Source organism: Prinia subflava, chromosome 9, assembly GCF_021018805.1.
Source record: "Prinia subflava isolate CZ2003 ecotype Zambia chromosome 9, Cam_Psub_1.2, whole genome shotgun sequence".
NCBI lineage: Eukaryota > Metazoa > Chordata > Aves > Passeriformes > Cisticolidae > Prinia > Prinia subflava.
This window is the reverse complement of record NC_086255.1, coordinates 2,701,761-2,723,515: the sequence shown is the minus strand read 5'-3', so window position 1 is coordinate 2,723,515 and position 21,755 is coordinate 2,701,761. Positions and strand designations below refer to the sequence as shown.

Sequence of the window (21,755 nt, the reverse complement as noted above, 5' to 3'; positions counted from 1 at the left end):
GCTTAAGATGGTATTTCAGTCAGAAATGTCTATGTTGTCTTTCTATACACTCTTCAAACTGAAAAAAATACATTTACACAGCTTCTGGATATTCATTTTATAGGAAAAAAAAAATCTTTAAAGCTTCTCCAACTCATCTCCTTCTGCCAGCTCTCCTGGCCAGCTCTTTCTTAGTAATGCCAGTAAATGCCAAAAAAAGTCTGGTTTCAACAGCGTTTGTGTCTGTTGAAACCAAGAGAGAGGCAGTTTCTGTTGGATACACTGAATATAGGGATCCCACTCTTTCTCCTGGAGGGAGTGGGCAATGCTAACACGGTTTGGAGTCGCTTTGAGGACAAAATTCCTCTTGTTGACTTTTCCTGCAGCAGATCCGTGTCCAGAACCTCCTCTGCAAGGCAGGTTCAGCCCTGCCAGGGCAAGGGCCCTTTTTTGGGGCAGGGAGGCTCTTGGCTGTCCCAGTTCTCACATCTCAGAGCTTTTGTCTCCCTGCCCCTGGCCAGCAGCGTTTCTGTCCCAGGACAGGCTGTACCTGACAGGGAAACATCGAGGCAGGGAGGAGGGAGTGGGTGAAGCTGAAGTAAAGAATGGGAGACACCGGAGTGGGATTGCATCCAGGACTGCTGCCCAGAGGAGCCTGCCATGCCCAGGGATGAACAGTGCCAGAAAATAACATCCACCAAAAAAAATCAACAAAAGTTGGGCATCCCAGAGAAGATCTGACCCTTCCGTCCCCAGGCAGCAGCTTTGGCTAAAAATCCTTGTTCGTGTGCTCATTGAGGTGAACACAGGTAATAAAATTCTTCTAAATATCAGAAGAAAATGTTTTAACTCAGAGTGCAAAATGCTGCCACCTCAGGAGGAGGCAGAGCTGTGGCTTCCCCATTCCTAGAAGAGTTCAGGCTGCCAGGTTGGAGCAGCCTTGGACAGTGGGAGGTGTCCCTGCCCACGGCAGGGGGTGGAATGAGATGAGCTTTAAGATCCCTTCCAGCCCAAAGCAGTCTGTGATTCCAGGAATCACTCTGGGAAGGGCTTGGCAGGTTCACCCCGAAAAGACCATTTTTATGCAGGGAATGCTCCTCAAAGGATGTGGTCAGCGGAGAGAGAAGGAACAAACAAGGAGATGAACCCTGCCAAGGACCCACCCTGGTGGAGGAGAGGGCCAGGAGAGGAAGGGGGAAACAAGGTCACGCAGCAGAAGCCAAACAAAGCTGATCTAAGGCAGGAGACACGGCAGGGGCAGAGAACAGGGCAGGACTGAGGAGCTCCTCATTTCCTGAGCGTGACTGCAGCTCCAGAGGAAACAACACATCCACATCTTGGAACTGGGCAGGGCACGGAGGAACCGGGATCTGAACAGAGCTGGAGACACTGGAGACATCCCGGTGTGAAACGGGAGGGACAGGACCTCCCTGGCTGCAGTGACAGAGCCACAGGAGCATCGCAAACACCCCTCAGAGCAGGCAGGGCCACCTGCAGGGCTGTGGGGACACCGGGCAGAAACAGCCCCAGCATTGTCACCTGCAGGGTTATGGGGACACCAGGCAGAAACAGCCCCAGCATTGTCACCTGCAGGGCTGTGGGGACACCGGGCAGAATCACCCCCAGCACATTGTCACCTGCAGGGTTATGGGGACACTGGGCAGAATCACCCCCAGCACACTGTCACCTGCAGGGTTATGGGGACACTGGGCAGAAACAGCCCCAGCATTGTCACCTGCAGGGTTACGGGGACACCGGGCAGAAACAGCCCCAGCATTGTCACCTGCAGGGTTATGGGGACAGTGGGCAGAAACAGCCCCAGCATTGTCACCTGCAGGGTTATGGGGACACTGGGCAGAATCACCCCCAGCACATTGTCACCTGCAGGGTTATGGGGACACCGGGCAGAAACAGCCCCAGCATTGTCACCTGCAGGGTTATGGGGACACCGGGCAGAAACAGCCCCAGCATTGTCACCTGCAGGGTTATGGGGACACCGGGCAGAAACAGCCCCAGCATTGTCACCTGCAGGGTTATGGGGACACTGGGCAGAATCACCCCCAGCACACCCCTGATCAATCCAGGACAGCCCTGCAGGCTCTGGCAGCAGCCCCAGCACACAGACAATACTCAGTGCAAATGCATCTCCCAATGATTTCACCCCCAGCCTCTCCAAGCCCCCCCATCTCTGCGGGGCTGGAAATGGCAATATCCAGCTCCAGAAGCTCCATTCTGCTTTAGAACTGTGTCCTTGAGCAAAGACACCACACAAGTGGGACACACCAGATGAAAACTGAACACAAACTTTGTGCTGCAGTATGAAAATGACACAGATAAAATGTACCTCATCTACACAAGCTCGTTGAAAGCAGCTGGCAGAGTTTTTGGCAGTCATTTTGTTTCTAGAAAAATACCAACACCTTGAAAGCCTTTTATTGTCAAGATATCCCTGCTGCATTTTAAAAAGCCTTATTATCAATCCTAATTATTTTTTTATCGGGCTTTACACTGCATATAACCTCTACGACTCCTCATTACAATTCTGAAAAATGAGAAATATTCTTCCAGAAGAGGCAAATCAACTGGGGCTCGTGTAAATCGTACTGAAATGGAATTATAATTCAACAGCAAAGGCATTGGGCTTGTTTGCTGTAGGACTCAGTGGATTGACCAGCTCCATTTACCTCGTCACTCCCCTAAAATACACACTGAGAACAACTTGATTTACTGTGGCTTTCTGAAATAAGGGTCTTCATCACAAAATACGTCAGCAGCTCATGGTTTCCCCTGCTCAGAGGATTTCAGTCCTTGGAAAAGCCCAAGGTTTTGCTGCTGTTACAAGTCCACAAAGGACAGGAGCTGCACATTCCAGGTACCAGGGGTGTTTGGTGGGAGAGCCTGCTCTAGTCTAGGGTTCAGTCTGACCCAAGCCACTCACAGGAGGAATTAAGAACAAGGGAGATCCTCCTCCTGCCTTTAAAAAAAAAAAGAAAAAAGATCACATGCTCAGAGCTGGAAAGCAAAGCATTCTTTTAATCCAACACCAAAATTCATACCTTACACTCGCAAGATCTGTTGCAAGAGACGTGAAATAGCCAAGTATAAGCTAAATTAATTCAATATGAAAATGCCTCAGTACAAGCACTTTACAAACCCAGCATAAAGCAGGAACTTGGGTTTAGATTTTAATCCCACATTAAAGGCTCGCTAACATGAACTGCATCGTTAAAATCAAAATATTTTCCCCCCATTTTATTGCAGAAAGCAGGATTTGTTTGTTTGCGGGTTTTCTGGCGTTTTTTTTTTTTAAATACCAGCCTGAAAACTCAAGTTAAAGTGGATTGCTTCAGCCCCAGCAGCTTTTGAAGGATTGCTGGAGCTCGGATCTGAGACACTACCTCATAGCTGGAGGGTCCCAAGCAAACCCTCCGCAGAGCCCCTGGCCACGAGGGCTGGTACTGGGAGGCAGAGCTCCCCCATGATATCACTGGTGATCTCCCCTGGCCAAGTATGACAGAATTCCTCCAGCAGCCCAGCGTGATACAAGCTCATGAAGGGGAATTTCACCCTGTGGAAACCCCCACGGAGAGCAGGAGGTGTCTGCTGGGTTCTTCACACAAAACTCTCCATTTTCTGTTCCTTCCAACACCCAGCACTTCCAACCACAGCTGGGCACGACCGCGCACACAGAGCCCTGCAAACTTCACACGCTGCATCACTTAAGCTAAAAATGAAATGGATTCTTTTCTGGGATCAATCCCAGTTGCTTAACACTTCCCAGTATGCCCGAGCGACTCAGGCAGGAAATGAATCCCCGTGTATCTAGCTGGAACCAGGGCACTGAGTCAGAGAAAAGGATTTTCCCCACTCAATCACCAACGCGAAGTTTTTATTGGTGGTCCCAGCTCCAGGAATTTCTTTGCTGTGTGAGCTCCAGCAAGTCCCTGGAACCAGGACACACCTACCGACATCTCTAAAAAAGTGTCATGAATTAAATTATCAGATGGATCAAGTGGTTAAACGAGGCTGGACGGCAGGAAGGGAACACGTTCTCCTCCTCTTGGAGGAGGTGAGGTGAGAGGGGTGGCTTGGAGCTGCTTTGGCTCGGTGGGACACAGAAATTCCCTCCTGCCAGAGGAGGTGCCCCGCTCCCTTCCCTGATTGTGTCCATGCAAAACTTACGCTGCTTCCAAATTAAACAAACACAGAAGAGTTATTAACTAATAGAGCGTATTTGCACTAATTACTCCTCAGAGTGGCCCTACAAGGCAGGAGTACGGCTATAAGGAAAAGCAAAAGGAATATCAGATTGTTTACCAGGCTATTAAATTAATGACTTCCAGGTTATTAATTAAAGGCTCAAGGAGAGGATCTCCCAGGGAAGGCTGTGGAGGATTAGTGCTGTTCCTCTGCCTGTGCCAAGCTGCATTCCCAGCTGATGACACAGCCTGTGCAGAGAGCACAGCTCTGCCTCTTATAGTCGATGCTCATGAGTCATAAAAAATATGGAGAGCACTATAAATTCTGGTTATGCCTCTCTCTCTCAAGATATGTAAAACAACCATGTAAAAGAGCTATGAAAGCTGTCCTCTCAGCCTTCAAAGCCTTGTTTAAGCAGCACTGTATGATTCCCCTTAATACAATTGTCTGCAAGTCTAAACTTTGGTAATTATTTCGAATGAAAAGGAACAGCAGGAGGCTCAGTTGAAGGGAATATAAACAATTATCACTTGCACGAAGGCTGTGCCAGTTATGAAATAAACTTGAATGGGTTTGCTCTTGAAAACAGTGAGCTCTAAGTTAATTATCTGCCAGAGTGAGCCCCTCAACTGTGCATCAGACCCTGCGAGAGTCACACAGAGGTGCAGCAAAGAGGGGAAAGGGGATCCAGCACAGAGACCTGTCCTGGGAGGGAGCTGGCGAGGCACAGGGTGCCCAGAGCAGCTGTGGCTGTCCCTGGATCCCTGCAAGTGTCCAAAGCCAGGCTGGACGGGGCTTGGAGCAGCCTGGGACAGTGGGAAGTGTCCCTGCCCATGGCAGGGGGAAGAATAAGACAAACTTTAGGGTCTTTTCCAACCCAAACCATTCCAGGATTCTGTGAGTCTCTGTGATGCCCCAAGAAGTTCCTAATAAAACTGAAACTGGTGTGGAGACCAAAACTCTGGATGAGACCCTGGCTATGACTGCCTGTGCCCCTTCTGCCAGTTTGCAGCTCCCAATGTGCTCTTGAACCTCCAGCATTATTACGGTGGCTTTTTAACAAATTTAAAGTTATCTCCTCTTCCTGCCAATGGTATTTTGTCTCAATGGCAAAAAATATTTTCCCCTTTTAGTAGCTGTTGAACTAGGGCCTTAGAGTGAAGGCATAAAAAAGTGCCAGAAAAGGTGAAAAGCATCAGTGTAACACCCAACAGATGTGATAAATCTGGAGAATCATAAAGATAACCAACAACTGTCACAGCTGATGATACTTTTATAGACAGCAGAGAATTTCACATTGAGATGCACATAATCAGTGCCCAGAATTCCACACAAATAATCAGGATTCTGATGTTTGCTCCTGAACACAATCCATGGCACAATAGTTAGGAGTGGGGCAGGCAGGGATGCAAAAGCTGCTTCAGGAGCCAAGGGAGATGCAGTGCATGCTAAGCAGCAGGAAATGGTAATCCTCTGCCACTTCACATGCACAATCCTAGGGCTGTGACAAGTGTACACTTAAAAACCAGAAGAAATATGGTCTAAATATATATTTTATAGCTGGCTTTCATCTTTATCTTCGCATTTCATTGCTGGAGTTTATATTCAAAGCATAACATAACACCAGGAAAGAAAAAAAGAGTGTTGTTACAAAAAAAGGAACTCTGCCTTCTCATCTTTCTTTCTCCCTTTTTTTTTAAGCCCTTCTTTAAGATTTCAATTTGCAACCCTGATTTATTCCAGCCCAGGCAAAGGAAGGAAACAGATTCACACCAGCTCAGAATCTGGCCTTGAAAAGTTCAGCTTGGCAAAGCAGTGTTACTGTTCCCTGAATCCACTGCCCCCTCCCCAAAGGGGAGAAGAATTCCTGATTTGTTTGGATTTAGAAGTCACCGGTGTTGGAGTGAGAGCTGGAAATGTCCTGCAGGTCTTGCTCTCCTCTCTGCCCACCATGGGCACCTTTCTTCTCCTCTGTGTCTCTAACTCCAACACAACCCCAACCTCTTGGGGTGTGGGAAGCCCAGAACAGGAGATCTCACTCCCTGCAAGGTGGAGGAGAGGTGGATTTTCCAATCTATTTTTGTATATTAAAGTCAGTGACAATATTTTCAGAGTCCTTTGGGGCTCACAGTGATCCAGGTGGATTAAGGGTCTAACCCAGTGACAGGTAAAATTGTGTGCAGCTACTTTCCTACAGTTAATTATTTTAAAGAAGTCAAACAGCAAAACTTGCTCACTGATTTACACATCCCCCAAATTTAACATCAAAACTCAAATTCCCTGTTTGAAATTCCATTTTTTTGAAAGCAACCTGGGCTGGCAACTTGCAAACTCCAATCACATTCAAGCATCTCGGGGTTTTCCAGGCTTCTCATATGGATTTTTAGGAACCACACGCAGCTCCAGGCTGCAGGTCCTAAACTACCTGCCCAGGTTCAGCTGCATTATAATTTATTTTTATGAATGGCAGCTGTATCCTGACTGGAGCACACACAGGTAAATATTGCACTTGGACAGGTGCAGAGATCAGGATTACAAAAGAAGATCCATACACATCAAAATGTGCAAAATACCCCCCCACTAAGGAACTCTGCACCTAACTTGTCCATGGGCTTTTGGAAAATTGAGAGGATTAAATCATTCAAAGCACTTGGTCCTGATCCTCTTGGAGTTCTTGCAGGTGCCAGCAGTGCCATTACAGGTCCTACAGACAAGGGCAGAGAAAAGCTGAGTGCCTGGTGCCACACCCTGAGCTCTCCGTGTTTACCTGCATGGCTGATCACACCAAATCCTCACTAAATAGCTCCCATTTCTCAAGAACTTCATGCCTTTTGGAGTCTGGGCCAAACCCTGGGTGCAAAGCCACCTGCACCGATCTGTGTCCCCTGGGAACACGAGTGTCACCCTGGGATCCCCCCAGCATCCCAGCTGTTCCATGCCCGCCCTGCCAGGCAGCATCTCCCCACTTTAAAGCCCAGAAATGGAGCCAAAATCCCCTCAATGCCAACGTGAAACATTTCCTGCCTGGCTCTGGTCTCCCCAAGAGGAGGGATGTGCTGCAGGCTCCGGAATAACACCACTGATAGTACCTGACCCGGAGCTCCTGTGCTGCAGGGATCTGGCACACACCAAGCCCTCTGTGTCCCTAACAGGGTGTGAGGATAAAAGCTGAAGCCAAACAGATGGTCTTCAAAAAAAATCTTCCCTAAAGTGTTCTGTGTACTAAAACATCACTTACCCAAGCTCTCATCAAACTTGGCTTGATTCGGGAATCGCAAGCCAAGTTTGGAAGAAAAGAATATTCAGCTGGAAATATGTGGGGGGGGGAAAGGGGCTTTTTGCTGCACTTAAACAATATAAAATGAAACTATTTCGCTCAAACCTTAGAAATATCTAAGAAAAATAGAGCCCAACCCTGGTGTGTTTAAAGCAAGCACTGAGGTGGGGGCGGCAATCAGCACGGAACGCAAAGTGCTGAGCAGATGAAAAAAGAGAAGTGGAAGGACAACTGGAGCTCTAATGTATAATGACCTATCAACACATGCTGCAATGCACACACAATTTCGGGCAAGGAGGAAATCACATCTGCAGGGAGCACGGGCAGCCATTGTTTGAAGCACAGGGTGATGCTGCACGACCCTCCAGGGGCCTGATCCCACACGGCCACAAATGTAGAATTTTCCCCTCAGCAGCCCCGAGCTGCAGCAACTGGACCCCCAAAATAGCAGCCACTAATTTTGGCAGCCTGGATTGGCAGCTGAATATTTTATCCAGTTAATAAAAGAATTTAACTAGGTACCAGTAAAATATTCCCACTGAAAATGATACATTTCCTGAATTAAAAAAAAAAGAAAGATGCCAGGAAAAATGTTAATAACCCCAACCAAACAAACAGCATCATGTGGTTGTAAAAACATTGAGGTATTTCCACAATAGCTTCTCTTAAGTATCTATATTTTATTTTTTAAATGTTCTTCCCTATCCAGGATGCTGATAGGACAAAGGGAAAAGGCTCCAAGTTGTGCTCAGGTTGGATATTAGGAAAAAAAAATTCACAACAAGAATGGATAAGAATTGGATCAGACTTGCCCAGGGCAGTGCTGGAGTCTCCATCCCTGGAAGTCCTGCTGAAATGATGGAATGTGGCACTCAGTGCTGTGCTTTAATTGATAAGGTGGTGCCCAAAGGCTGCACTTGGGGGCATTTTCCAGCCTAAAGATTCCATGGTTCTACAAAAGGCATTGGCACCAGCACGGGCATCTTCTAAACAGGAAAAAGCAGCAGCATTTCTGGAATGATGCCACCATGGAATCCTGGCCTTGGTTTCATAGAGCTTGGACTCGAGTTGGGAAAGGTGAAGAGAAAAATTGATCTGCCCAGTAAATTGTCAGTTCTCTCCAGACACAAAACACTTAATCTACACTTAGAAAACCCCAAATTCTTTAAAAGTAATTTAATTACATGTCTGAATTTAAAATTGGGGTTTGCCTCTGACAGACTTTCATAAGAAGCAGCTAAATCATGGTATGTCCTTGAAAAAGCACATCCCAAGTGTACTACAGTAAAATCTGGTTAGAGGTAAGCAATTTTTCTTATTTTTTCCCCTCAGTAAAAGGAATTTCCTCGCTGCTGCTGATCAGTTCTGTGTGTTTGTGCCATTAGACAGTGAGAATTATCTCACATTTTTTGCACAGTGCAGTCAGCCCTCAACCAGAAAGTCATTAGCTTAATAATCATTCCTGACAGATTCCAAGTGAGAGATTCCAACTGCGGGACTCCTGGGGTAAATAAAAGGACAGTTTTATCTCCAGGATGGGAGAGAAGGCTGCACTAAATGATGAGTGTGCTTTCCCAGGGACTAATTGTTAAGCAGGAGTATTTACAGTTAAAGGATTGGGGAATGGGGCCATCATTGCCAAGCAATTATCTGTACACAAATAACTTTAATCCCTTGGCATTTTTACAGCCACTCCATTATTTATTTTACCATATATCCTATTGCAATACCATTCCCCTCTTACAAGTACATACTTTTTTTTGACTTCATATACGATTAAAATAAAACAGAGGAACACTTTGAAATGAGTTGAAGAACAATGGATCCCATTTAGCCATCAAATACAGCAGTATTTAACTTTTGTGCTTTTGATCAATATTTATGTGACAAGCTATTCATTACTCTTCTCCTCCACCACTGAAGCTGTTGTTCTTCCCCCAGCCTGATGTGCACTTTTGTGTATTTAATTTATAAGTTGCCATGGAAAAGAAGTATTCAAAGGGGAAAAAAAAGTGCTGATACAGCACGTGGATCTTTCTACCAAGCCACAAATCTTTTTCTAGTGTTCATCTTAAACTGAAAGTAATTCTGGGAAACAAATTAACGATATAAATCACATTATCATTACTCACAGAAAGATACTCAGTTGTAACTCTCCCAGAGAGCTCCAGTGAGTAGCTAAAAGGCCTCTCTCTATATGGAGAACGCCTGTTTCTAATTAAATGATCTAAAAATAGAGTTGCACATACATGTAGGACCAAGCCATCTGTGTTATCTCTCTGAGATAAGCCATTCTACACCCACTCCGACATCCCCTTCATCACTGCACAGCTTCAGAATTGGGCCTGGCCCCTCTTTCCCAGTTAGGAAGGGACAGAGGAAAAGAAGGAAAAAAATTAATCCAGACGAGCTTTTTTTGACAGTCAGAGCCCTTGTTTGGAAATATCTTTTCACACCTACTTGTGTCAATCAGCAGCGTGATCCAGAGCCATGTCCTGCAAGCAGTGGCAGCAGTCAGGCAGGATTTCTCCATGGAACTTTCCCAATCCAGCAAGGAAAGCTGTTTCTAATTGCCTCTCTGGGCTTTTTTTGCATGGTTTTTGTGGGTTTTGCTTGGTTTTTTTTTTCCTCCCTCCTTTTTTTTTTTTAACTATTTAGAAACTTTACTTTTCCCCCTCCTCATTCAGACAATTAAAAGAACGACATAAAAAGTGAGTTGGAATCAAAGTGGACTTGAATTAAAAGGTTGGGTAAGAGACTCCCATGATATGTTTGGTGATAATAAACAACAAACTGTCTTCAAGGAGGAGACAAAATCCAGCCTTTTTCTCCTAAAAGCAGCTTCCTACATTGTTCACAAATGCCTGAGAGGAGAAAAGGAGGAAAGCTTATCAGGGGCTGTCAGGAGGGGGAAACAATTTGTGCTTGCTCAGAGGCAGCTCCTTCCCTTGTTAGGCAAAGGGAATGCAGAGAAGGGGGGATCATCCCTCACCCCAGCACAGCACAGGGGATGGAATTTGGGGATCCCATGGGAGAAATAAGTCCAGACAATGCCTCAGGCACAGCAACATGATTTACACTGCTCCCTGAACTCCTTGCTGTCAGTGTATTCACTCAAACAAACCTGTTTGGTGTGCTTGCCCCTCCCTCAGTTTTGGTTTTGCTGCTGCATGATAGGATCTCAAGCAATGCAATTATGATTATTTCACTTTAAACTTTCATTTCTGCCATCAGAAAGAAGAATGCATCTCTGCAGGAAAAGGTATTAATTTCAACCAAAAGCGTCATCCATTTCTTAAATTAAATAAGCAACAATTTGAGATATGTGGCAACAACAATATAAAAACACTCTTGTAACCTGTAGGATGGAAGTGCATTGAGTTCTCCCCGCAGCCTTTAAATTGTTACGCACCTCAGAACAAACAAATAGGCAAAAGGAAGACTAACCTTTGAATAAATGCCATTCACTGGTGTCCACTGCTCTCCATTCAAAAGGAAGGGAATTGTTATCTCATAATCTTTGGGCTGGTCCTTTGACATCTGCAGCCTCGGGGGCTCCACTCTGCTCTCCACATCCTCACCTAAGGACAGGGAGAAGCACTTCAGGTTAGCTGGGAAGAGCATCTGACACGTGAACCTTGTTATTGAAGGGACTTGGCAGCACATTTGAAAAGGAAATAATTCAGGAGAAGGATTAAACATGAAACCACTGTGTCAAAACCTGCACAAATTTCAGAGAGGGCTGGGGTTGGGGGGAGAGCTGGAGGGGGATTAGATGGTGGCAGCAGAAGATAAAGGCTGCACATTAAGAATAGAGATATCAGGAGGCAAGGATATCATCGTGGAGGATGCACAGCCTCATTAGTGGGGGAAAAAAGGTCTGGAAGAGAAAGAGAATATAAACTCTCATTGAAATAACATTCTACTCCTACACAGGCAAATGGCTTCAATTCATAGCACCAGGTCAAGAAGCTGTTTGCATGCAGCATTTATCAAGTGTTTTTCCTCTCCCTGAGCATATTAATGGCATTGTGCCTGTCAAGGCAGAGCCCTAAAACCAATAACACAGGACAAGGACTGGAAAAATAATGGAGAATAAATCAAAGAGAAGACAGGGATGGCTTCCAGGTGCCACAGGATAGTCAAAACTCTGGTGGGGTTTGCCACACTCTCTGTGCTCACCTAATGCTCTCAGAGGATGGAGAGTCATGCTCTGAGCAGAATTACCCCCATTTAGTCACTGTTAGAATTAGCTGTAAAACATCTGTGCTGTCATTATGGCTAAGCCAATGTGAGCAGAAATAGAGTCTGGTGTTTCTCAACATGCTTTTAAAAATACAACACTTTACCTAAAACAACCACAAAAAACAAAACACCAAGAAAACAACTCACAAGAGAAAAAGATAACAATACATTGGAGAGAGGAAAGTTGTTCTACAGAGTTCTTACATCCTTTAATGCAGCCCAGGTGACAGAGGGCTGGCAGGACACGGTGTCAGCCCTTGGAAGAGATGATCCAAACCTGGCCCAAGGTTTGGTTCTCCCCTGGGGAGGCACATGAGACACCATCTCATCAGCCTGGGAGGGTCTAGACACAACCTCCAGCCCTTTATTCCATTATCAGGCAGGAAGCTCCCTGCTCAGAACAGCAATTTATGGAGCATATCTCAGCAAAAAGAGAAAAGTTTGGCTCCAGCCCCACTCTCCTTTCTCCTTGGCTCACTAGAGCAATCTCAACCACACCAATTAAATGACTCAGGCCCTTCTGTTATTTGGTGGGATCTGCATTCTGGAAGTGTCACGAGATCTGAGTTTCCAGAAGCCCCTGGAGGATCCTCATCCTCCCTTGGCTGCATTGTCTGCACGGCTCCCACGTAGTCCAGCACCACGGGGCTGCCATGGTGATATCAGGAAACATCAAAGTCCCTCTGCTGCTCCTCCTCCTGCCTCCCCTGATCACTCTGCAAAGCATCAACTTCACAGCATTACCCAAAACAGCAGAAAAAAGGAGGGGATCAGCATTTGTGCAAGGATGTGTCATTCCCTAAACAGACAGCCTGGTCTGGAGGTGCAGCAGCTATAAAAACACAATGGGAAAAAGGAGGAAAATCCACACAAAGGGCAGTTCAGTTTTGCCACTCCTACGTCTCTTCCATCCCAATGAAGTGATGCTGGTGGTGCACAGCAAAGCAAGGTTACAATGAGCAAATTTAATCCTCCACACGTGCTTATTTATCTGCTGAAAACGCTCATTGTGCAGAAGTGTTGATAGTCTGGAGACAGACATCAAGACAGGTTTATAGGCAGCAGTTATATCTTTATTGGAAAAGATAATTTATTTGGGGGGAAACAAAGCAGACAAGCTTCAGGGTTTGCAAACTCTTCTGAAGCCACAGCATTTATAAAACACAAGATCAATTTCTGTCTAGTTGCTTTCCCTGAGCCAGATACTTGGCTGCTTATCTGAATGTTTTTATTTAAATTATTGGGTGTGATAAAAATCACAGCTTCCTGCAGAAGGCAGAGGAAGCACTGCAGCCCAATTTTGGGCCTCATTCTGGAGAGAATTTGGGCACATGTATTGTGCACTTGCTTAACTCCCAGCTGCCCTCAGTGTGATATAAGCACAGTACGGTGTCTTTTGTATATCAAATAATGTTTTTCTCATGAAATTTCATTATATTTATGGACTGGGTATATTTCTGAAAGACTGCAAAATAAAGAAATCTGTACAGGTGATAAATAAACTCTAACCCAGTCTTTAAACTCAAAAAAAAAAAGTATGGGGAAGATAAATAGGTAAATCCTTTAAATAGGTTTCTGCAGCCTGATTACAAAGCTCTGAAGGACATGGGGAAGAAAATAAGGGATCATAGCCAGGGAAGAGCAACACACACTTATCTTGAGTAGGAGAGGCAATGGTACAGACATGGGAGAGGAATAGTCTAAAACAGGAGGGACAAAAAACCCACAAAAAATGCAAGGAGGGAGTCAGGCCAAAAAACTAAAACAGGAATAGCGCAGGAAACTTGGAAAAAATGGGATAAACCCAGGTGGGTACAAAGGTTGGATAGTTCCTGGCAACCTTGGAGAGCCTTTGCCCCTCACACCCTCAGCTCAGCTGGGGACACCGAGGGATTTATCCCAGCCAGGGACACTTTACACCATCCCCTGCACAACACCTGAACAAAACACCCCCAGCTTTGTGCTGGTGGTTCTGCTGATGCCCTAAGGTTTAGGTTTCACATATTTCAGATTCTGTGCTGCCCAGGGTGCAGCTCTGAGCTCACAGTCAGGGTCACTCAGCTCTGCACACAGCAGGGACACAAAACAAATCCTTCTCCTGCTGAGGACCAAGGACAACGGGTACAAGTTTTCAGCCCCAAAGCAAAACAAGGGTGGCTGGAGGGAGGAACAAGAGGGATGGGACCTCACAGCCTGGAGCTGGAATTGGATAATTAAACCCCAATATGGAAATGGACCAAAACTTATCAAAATGTGAGACCTGGTGACCGTTTGTCCATTTTGTGACCATTTTAGGTCCACCTTGGGTGCAGCCCTGGCCAGGCTCTTGTCCTGCCCAAGGTGTATCCTTAAAGTCCTTTCAATAAATCCCTGCTTTCTTTTCCAGCTCTGTCCAGCCTCTGCTCCAGCTCAGCCCTCCAAGGCACTGCTGGGACCCCCTCTCTGAGCCCAGCCCAGCCCTCCTGAGGAGCATCCCGGGGTTCCCAGGTGGGATGGGCTGCAGAGCTGTGCTGGGAAGGGTTCCCATCACCCCAAACAGCCCCAGCTCCCAGGGCTGCAGCTCCTCACGCACTCAGACGTGCTGGTATTTCCTCTCTGCCACTCTCGCATCTCCCTTCCCCATTTTCCGGAGGATTTCTTTGAAGCTGAACCATTAGAGTTGTTTGTGTTCCATTAATAATGAGGCCTCTTCTCTACGGGGACTCTTGGTACTACAGCAGTATAAATAGGGTAATAATTGAAATCAGAGAATTGAAATTTCGGTAATGTGTCGTGAGAGGAGAAGAAAATCAGGCCATCTGCAATACCAGAAAGTTATATTAGACCCAGGTTTCCTATCTTTTGTGTCACATGCACCTACTTACTCACCTACTTATTTTCCATTTCAGTGAAATTCTGTCCAGTCTTCCTGACGCAAGCTCATCTCCCACTTTTTCACATGAAAACCTTCACAGTTGTGTCTGTTTTCTATTTTCAGCCTGCACTGAAGGTAATGCTTTTGATCCACAAGCAGCCCACAAGCTGATGCAGAGCTCTTTATTCTTTTTTCCCCCCCAGTAATATAAAAGCTACTTTGTACAAATAGTGAGATGAGTAGATGTTACCTGTCAGTGACTTTTGTGTGGCTTAAATATTTTTCATCTGCCAGGTACTTCTACAACTTTTCTACTTTGCAAACTATCATACAAGGGCTTGTTGGCAAAGAAGTTAAGAATGGTTTTCATCTTTTTGCTTTTTTATTTCAGCTCCTCCAAGCTCTGTGCAAAATAAACTCCGAGCATGTGATGTGACATCTTTGCTTAGCGGCCACTGCCTCCTGAAAAAACCCAGACACTCCCCAAATTTGCATTTTCATGAAATTAATGAGCTTTTAGTGAGGCAGGGCGATTTATCTGTCCTCATGACAAACAAAGAGGGGGACGTGCCCGATGCTGAGTAGCTCTGGATAAATTGGGATTAAGTGGAAGGAGAATAGAACACATCCCACTCCTGCCAGGGCTGCTGTGCCCCTGAGCACAGAGCAGGGCATATAAACCTGGCTGGTTTATAACCAACATCCACCTCTCACACACATCCACAGGAACATCAGCTGTGGTGCTGAGCTCCCTTCCCGCCGTGGATGGCCCCGTTCTTGTCCCACACAGGAACAGGGACACACAGAATAACAGGGTTCAGAGAATCCCGCAGTGGTTTGGCTGGGAAGGGACACAAATCATCCCATTCCACCCCTGCCATGGCAGGGACACCTCCCACTGCCCCAGGCTGCTCCAGCCCCAGTGTCCAGCCTGGCCTTGGGCACTGCCACGGATCCAGGGGCAGCAACAGCTGCTCTGGGAATTCTATCCCAGCTCCTCTCCACCCTCATAGCAAATAATTTCTTCTCCAAAATCCCATTTAAATCTCCCCACTTCCAGCTAAAGCCATTCCCTGTGTCCTGTCCCTCCATCCCTTGTCCCCAGTCCCTCTCCAGCTCTCCTGGAGCCCCTTTAGGCCCTGGAAGGGGCTCTGAGCTCTCCCCAGAACCTTCTTTTCCCCAGGCTGAACAGCCCCAGCTCTCCCAGCCTGTCCTCACAGGAGAGAGGCTCCAGCATCCATCAGTCATGAGATACTCAAGGACTAATGCAGCCCCAGAGCCTCACAAAAGCCCAGCCCAGGTCCCAGTGATGCTGTGGGATGTCCATTTCCATCCCAGACTGCAGCTCTGTCTCCTTACACTGTCCCCAAACACCCCTCATGTGCCCCCCTGCACTTACTGCTGAGCTATGAAAATTACAGAAGTGAAAGAATAGAAAAACATTAAATTAAATTATCCCTGTGTTACCTTTCCTACTACAAACCAGCTCAAAATTTTAAGTCACAGCCTGTCCTCGTTTTTCTCTGCAACAAAACACCCGAAGCACTGGAATAGTCTTTGGATTGACAAGAACAATGGAACAGAGTAATCTTTCTTCAAAGTGCAATCAGCTAAGGGCACTGCTCTGTGCACAGGCACTGCCATGGAAGTCGGGAAGGACATCCTTTATCCATTTCCCTTCTCATCTTCCTCATCTTCCTCAGCTGAGTTCTCAGTGTGTGGCACCCAGGGGCCATCCCTGGCTATGGAGGAAGGGATTTACCCTGGCCCAGCCCAGCCCTCCCTCACCCACTGCCACTGGGGTTGTGGCCACGTCCTGAGGCATCCCCGAGCCTCCACTGCTGCCTGGGGCCCATCAGATGGCAAAGATCCCCCCACCAGGGGCTTTTCTCTCACTTGGGATGATTCTTCTGTCACCTCCAAACTCAAACCGGAATTTTTTAACCCAAAATTCCCAAGCTTGCACACTGAGAGGGGAGGACCAAGACTTCTCCTTCAAGATGGAGGTGAAGTTAGGAACTGCAGGAAGGGGTGGAACAGGGTAAGAGTTAGAACCCCACAAACACAGCAGCCACAACCAGGCAAAGGAAGGGTTTTACCACAGTTCAGTAAGAAAATAGATCAGGATCAGTCAGGATTTTTATCAGCAACCCTTACTCAAGAGTCCTCCTGAAATCCAGAGCTCAGAGGTGGGATGTGACTGCACAGAGAAGGACAGGAATATTACACAGAACCCAAATCTTGCAGGCTGGAGCCAGGGGTTGAAACCCAGAGGGCTGTACCCTCAGGGATCATCAAGATTTCTGCTCTAACCATTGCTCTCCAAAGCAGGTGACACCACAATGACCCCACATGGCTTTGGGGACAACTCTGATAATGCTGCACCACAAGAGGTGGTTCCAGGGAACAGCAGAGATCCGAGTCAGTCCTGAGAGCTGGTGAGAGAAGCACATCTGGAATGTTGAGGACATTTCTCCTCACCTGCACTCACAAAAGATGAATTGAGCCTGGAGCTGGTGGCTTGGAAAGGCTGCCAGGGAGAGCAGGGAAGTGGAAAGACTGAATTACAAGAAGGGAACTAAAAGAATTATTTTACATAATCTAGAAAACCAAAGGTGACAGGACCCATGATTGTTCCTTAGCTTTCCATGCCTCTTGGTATTTATCTTGCCAGTGCTGATATATTTATAGATGGCAGGAGTACAAAGTGCCTCTACATAAAGTGAGATAGGATTCCAGTATTGAATTGCACAGAGGATCACATCCAGCCCTTGTCCATCAAGGAAAACAAAAAGAAAAGAAAAACCAACTTGCTTTAAATGGAAATTGTCAACATTAGGGGGCAGATTATATCATGCCAAAAAAAAAAGTGTCATTTTTCCAATTATGTGGCCAAGGCCTGGGGATGTGTGATTCCAGTCCTCTGTTTCACCCCATCTTCCAGGAAAAGCCAAAACATTACCCAAGTTAAACATTATCCAGGCACAGGCCTTGCTGAAACCACCTTCTAAAATGATGCCTGTTCTATCTGAGACAGGAAAAGCAAATTGGTACTTAATAAAATCACAGAATTGCAGAAGGGTTTGGGTTGGAAGGGACCATAAAGCTCATCCCATTCCATCCCTGCTATGGACAGGGAACCTTCCACTGCCCCAGGTTGCTCCAACTTGGCCTTGGACACTTCCAGGGATGGGAATCCACAACTTCCCTGGGCACTAATACAAAAAAAAAATCCAAACCATAATTATATCTCATAATAAATGTAAAAATACTAGAAAATAAACCAGTTCCAGGTTTCCAGTGCATAATGGTTAAACACAGCCAGCCAGTGACTTGCACAGGGTCAAAGAATCAACAGTTTAAATTTTACATCAGACATCAGCTGAGACCATCTCAAAGGAAAGGAGAAAAATCACCACATTGATAAGGTGCTTCCAATTATCCCACTTCCAGCACTTCCACAGTTTCACCAAAGGCAGCACAGCACCAGACCCTGCCCTTCTTTATTTATAAGCACAAAAACCTGGGCAAGATTTGACTGTGCATAAGTGAAACTCTTGTCTCTTGCATATTAATTCAAAATCATGAATTATTTTCCCAGCTAACCTTTGCTCCTCTAAGCAGTACATTGATTCTCTCTGCAAAACCCAGGAAAATTAGGCCTTTCATGTCCTGCTTGGAAAAGAAGCCACAAAAAACTGAGGGAAAAACTAAACACAAAGTTTTACTTGTTTTCTCCCTTCTCCCAAATTCCCAAACCCAAGACCTCAGGCATTCAAGCACAAGCAACCCTTGGAAAGCAACAAATTCCATGGATCTTCCTGAGCTTGAATTTTGTCTTTCTTTCACACTGCAAAATTACTACTTGTGTACTAAATTTTTTCAAACACGAGAAATAGCAGCAAATTTCTTTGATGAGCCTAAGGAGAGGCAGCAGCAAGAAGACTCCACGCATTTCTGAATTTAATTTTCTATTCTTTTGGCGTCAAATGGGAAAAGATCCTGCCTGCATCTCGATGGGTTTGTAAAGATGGAGCTCTGCAGCACCACCAGTGACCCACACCAGGCAGCTCCAGGATGAGAAATGGAGATTCCCTGATCCCCATTAACTGAACAGCATTAAAAACACGGCTTTCAATATTTGGGGTTTATAATTCTCAGATCTACCTCCTGTCATCACTTGCTCATGCACACTTACTCCTTTCCTAAATCTGATTCTGCTGATGAAATAATCAGCGACAGGGAACAGCCCTCTCAGCCCTCCCCCATGAAATCCCATAAAGTGCCTGGAACATGTCTCGTGTTCAACATTTTCATGTGGACACGGCAGGGAAAGCTGAAATTTGAAGGTGACTTCTGCTCTCCTCCACCAAACTCTCTGTGGTCCATGTCACTGCCCCAGCAGCTGAACAAACTGATGACACAGAGAAAGAGAAAAAATAGAGAAAGGGGGACGAGAAAAACGAAAATGTTCCTTGTGGGACATACCCCCTAAGCAGTTGGATCATCTTAATCTTCAAGCTTCTGTAATACAACTGTTGGAAGGCTCCAAGTCTGAGCACAATAAAGTGCTTTATTCAGGGAACCATATGACTCCATCAGTCACTCAAGCACATGTTTGGCACAGATTGAAAGTGAAAAGCATAGCTAAGGCAAATATTTCAGAACTGAACTTGTCTTCCTAACACACATGGTTTATATATTGGTGTAATATCTATATAACTTTTCAGTTCTCATCTAGAGTAATGTCATGGCTGAAGTACAAAATGATGTCTCTGCACCAGGCGTTTCTCGGCAGATAACACATGCCAAAAAGCCATTTAGTAGAAAATTAAAAGGGAGCTATCACACTTGACAGGTCCTCAAATAAAAACCAAAAAAACACCAAAAAAGAAAACAAAAACAAAACAAAAAACAGGAAAAAAAGCCCTGTACAAATAGCTGTGTTCCTTCTAATTCCTGAAAATCTATTTCTCCACTTGGGATGCTGCACCATCCCTCACTGGAGAGATGTGCTGCAACAAACCCAGGCCAGGCAGCTCCTTCCTCCTCGAGTGCCCGAGATGTGTCTCCTCTGTTTGCAGATGAAATATTGCTCATCACAGACAGCAACTCCTGCTGATGCAAATGCCACTAAAGCAGCCCGGGGAGAGCACAGCGTGATTAAAACACAAGTAATGGCAGAAGGATTTGGGCCCTCATTATACAAAATACATATTGAAATGCAGTCAAGGAGAGAAGCCAGGATATCTCAATATCCTCCCTGTTCTCCAGAACAAAATGTGACAAGTGGAGCTGGGAGAAGAACATTTGCCATGGACTGCAGGAGGGGGCAGGGAGCCTGCAGAACGTTTCAAACAGCCCAAACCCAGCTTTATGATGTGTACAGAATATATACAGGGATATACTTGGGAAACAGCTGTCCAGCCTCATTTGGGATGCTGTTGTGTTTAACTGAGGAATTACTATTCAGGACCAGTCCGAAGACAGAGTTGTCTTTTTTTTTCCTAGAAGAGAACATTTTGAAATACAGAGAAATCAAACAGTGAAGCTCTGAAAGAAAGGGCATTTCAGCACAGTGGGTCATGGGGGTGGATCGAGAGGTTCCCCCATGGAAGAGCTCAGGGCTTGGAGTTCACAGAAGAGGGCACGATTCAGAAATGCAAGATTCCCACCCAAGGGAGCTTTGGAAAGTCCATGGCACAACAGCTTAGGAGAACTTCTGTCCCCCTGCTGCAAACGCTGTTTTCAGCTGCTTCTTTTCCAAGCCCTGATCCACAGCTATCAACTGGCCCAGCCATTCCCTCTTGGAAAAACAGGCAGGACAGGGCTGATGATGGATGGGAATCCTCAGGGGTTGCACAGTGCCTTCCCCACAGGTATTTGCAGGATGCCAGAGTGAAGGATGTCCCATCTCAGCACAGGTGCTCCTGGGACACATCTGCTTGTTCCTAAATCGCTGCTTCTTCCCCAAAGATCCTTGTTTTGATTGTGAACTCAGCCTTGCACCCTTCTGCACCAGCAGCACCCACCAAAGACACTTACTGAGGCACAGAAATAATAACCTTTGGTTTCCAGGCACAAGGAATCCACACAGCTCCAAGGGCAGAGAACAAGGCACTAAATATATCTTCACTTTTCAGCAATGAGTCCACATAATTATGTGAAAATCCAGGCCCAGTGCTCCTCTCCAACTCCTCCCCTCCGAAGCCTCATGAAAGGCTACTTTCACTGAGTGAAGTTCAAATTACTCTCCAAAATAGAGTTTCCTCTCCTTTCAGAAGGTACAGTGCAATCCCTGTCTGCAGTGATTTACTGACCTGCCTCAGTTGGGAATGCTCAGCACAGCTGCACTGAGGATGTTCCTGTGTACAGCAGCACAGAAAAGCATCCCTGAGGGGGAGTGGGAGCTGTGCTGCTCACAGGCACACACATCACTCCTTCAGGTTCTCTGGGAAACACAGCCCAGGTGAACTGCAGGATTCATTCAGGTGACAGGCGTGGGATGGGATTTGTACTCCTTCCCCAAGCCTAGACAAGCAGCTGCTGGGCTGAGGAGTTGACATCCACCAGGAGTTTCTGTTTGTGTGGGGAATACCTGATCCTCACATCACACAACAGCAGCAAGAGGAAAATGAACTGCACCTGTTCCAGCAGCAGCTGCCACTGAATCTCTCCTCTGGTTTTTAAAACATGAATGAAAAGACAACCTGGAGTTACTTAACGTTCTTGAGGCCACCTCTCCTGCCCAGGTTTGTGAGTGTGACCTTGCAGAAGGTGTCACCACAAGCTCTGGGTCGCCCCATGACTCCTGATTTTCACACAATCCTCCAGCAGATGAGCTACAGGAGCAAAGAACATTTGTTTTATGGTTTTTTCAGGGCAGGATTTGTCCCCAGATCACCACCACAACTCTGCTCATCTGCTCTACACATCCTCTGGTGCTGCAAAAAGATCTTAAATTCCAGCACAGGATATGAGCACCAGGCTGTACAAGGGAGTTCACAGAGGGAAGGGATTTATGCCAAAAGAGGGTCAGGCATAGAAACAAGGAAAACACAGCATGCAGAGTAAATAGCTCCTTCTTTCTAAAGTGTGAAGATTTAAACTAAAAGAGGAGAGATTTAGATTGGCTATCAGGAAGAAATTCCTCTCTGTGGGGGTGGAGAGGGGCTGGGATGGAATTCCCAGAGCAGCCCC

The 21,755-nt window shown here is 46.1% G+C and overlaps 1 protein-coding gene across 1 annotated transcript in view; it reads right to left on the bottom strand.

The window, feature by feature from the left end:
* Window positions 1-21,755, bottom strand: part of ADAM12 (ADAM metallopeptidase domain 12) — a 175,481-nt gene that overhangs the window by 147,814 nt on the left and 5,912 nt on the right. The window contains exon 2 of the mRNA XM_063405105.1: window positions 10,904-11,037. Coding sequence (XP_063261175.1) covers window positions 10,904-11,037 — 134 coding nt within the window. The remainder of the gene's footprint in view (window positions 1-10,903; window positions 11,038-21,755) is intronic.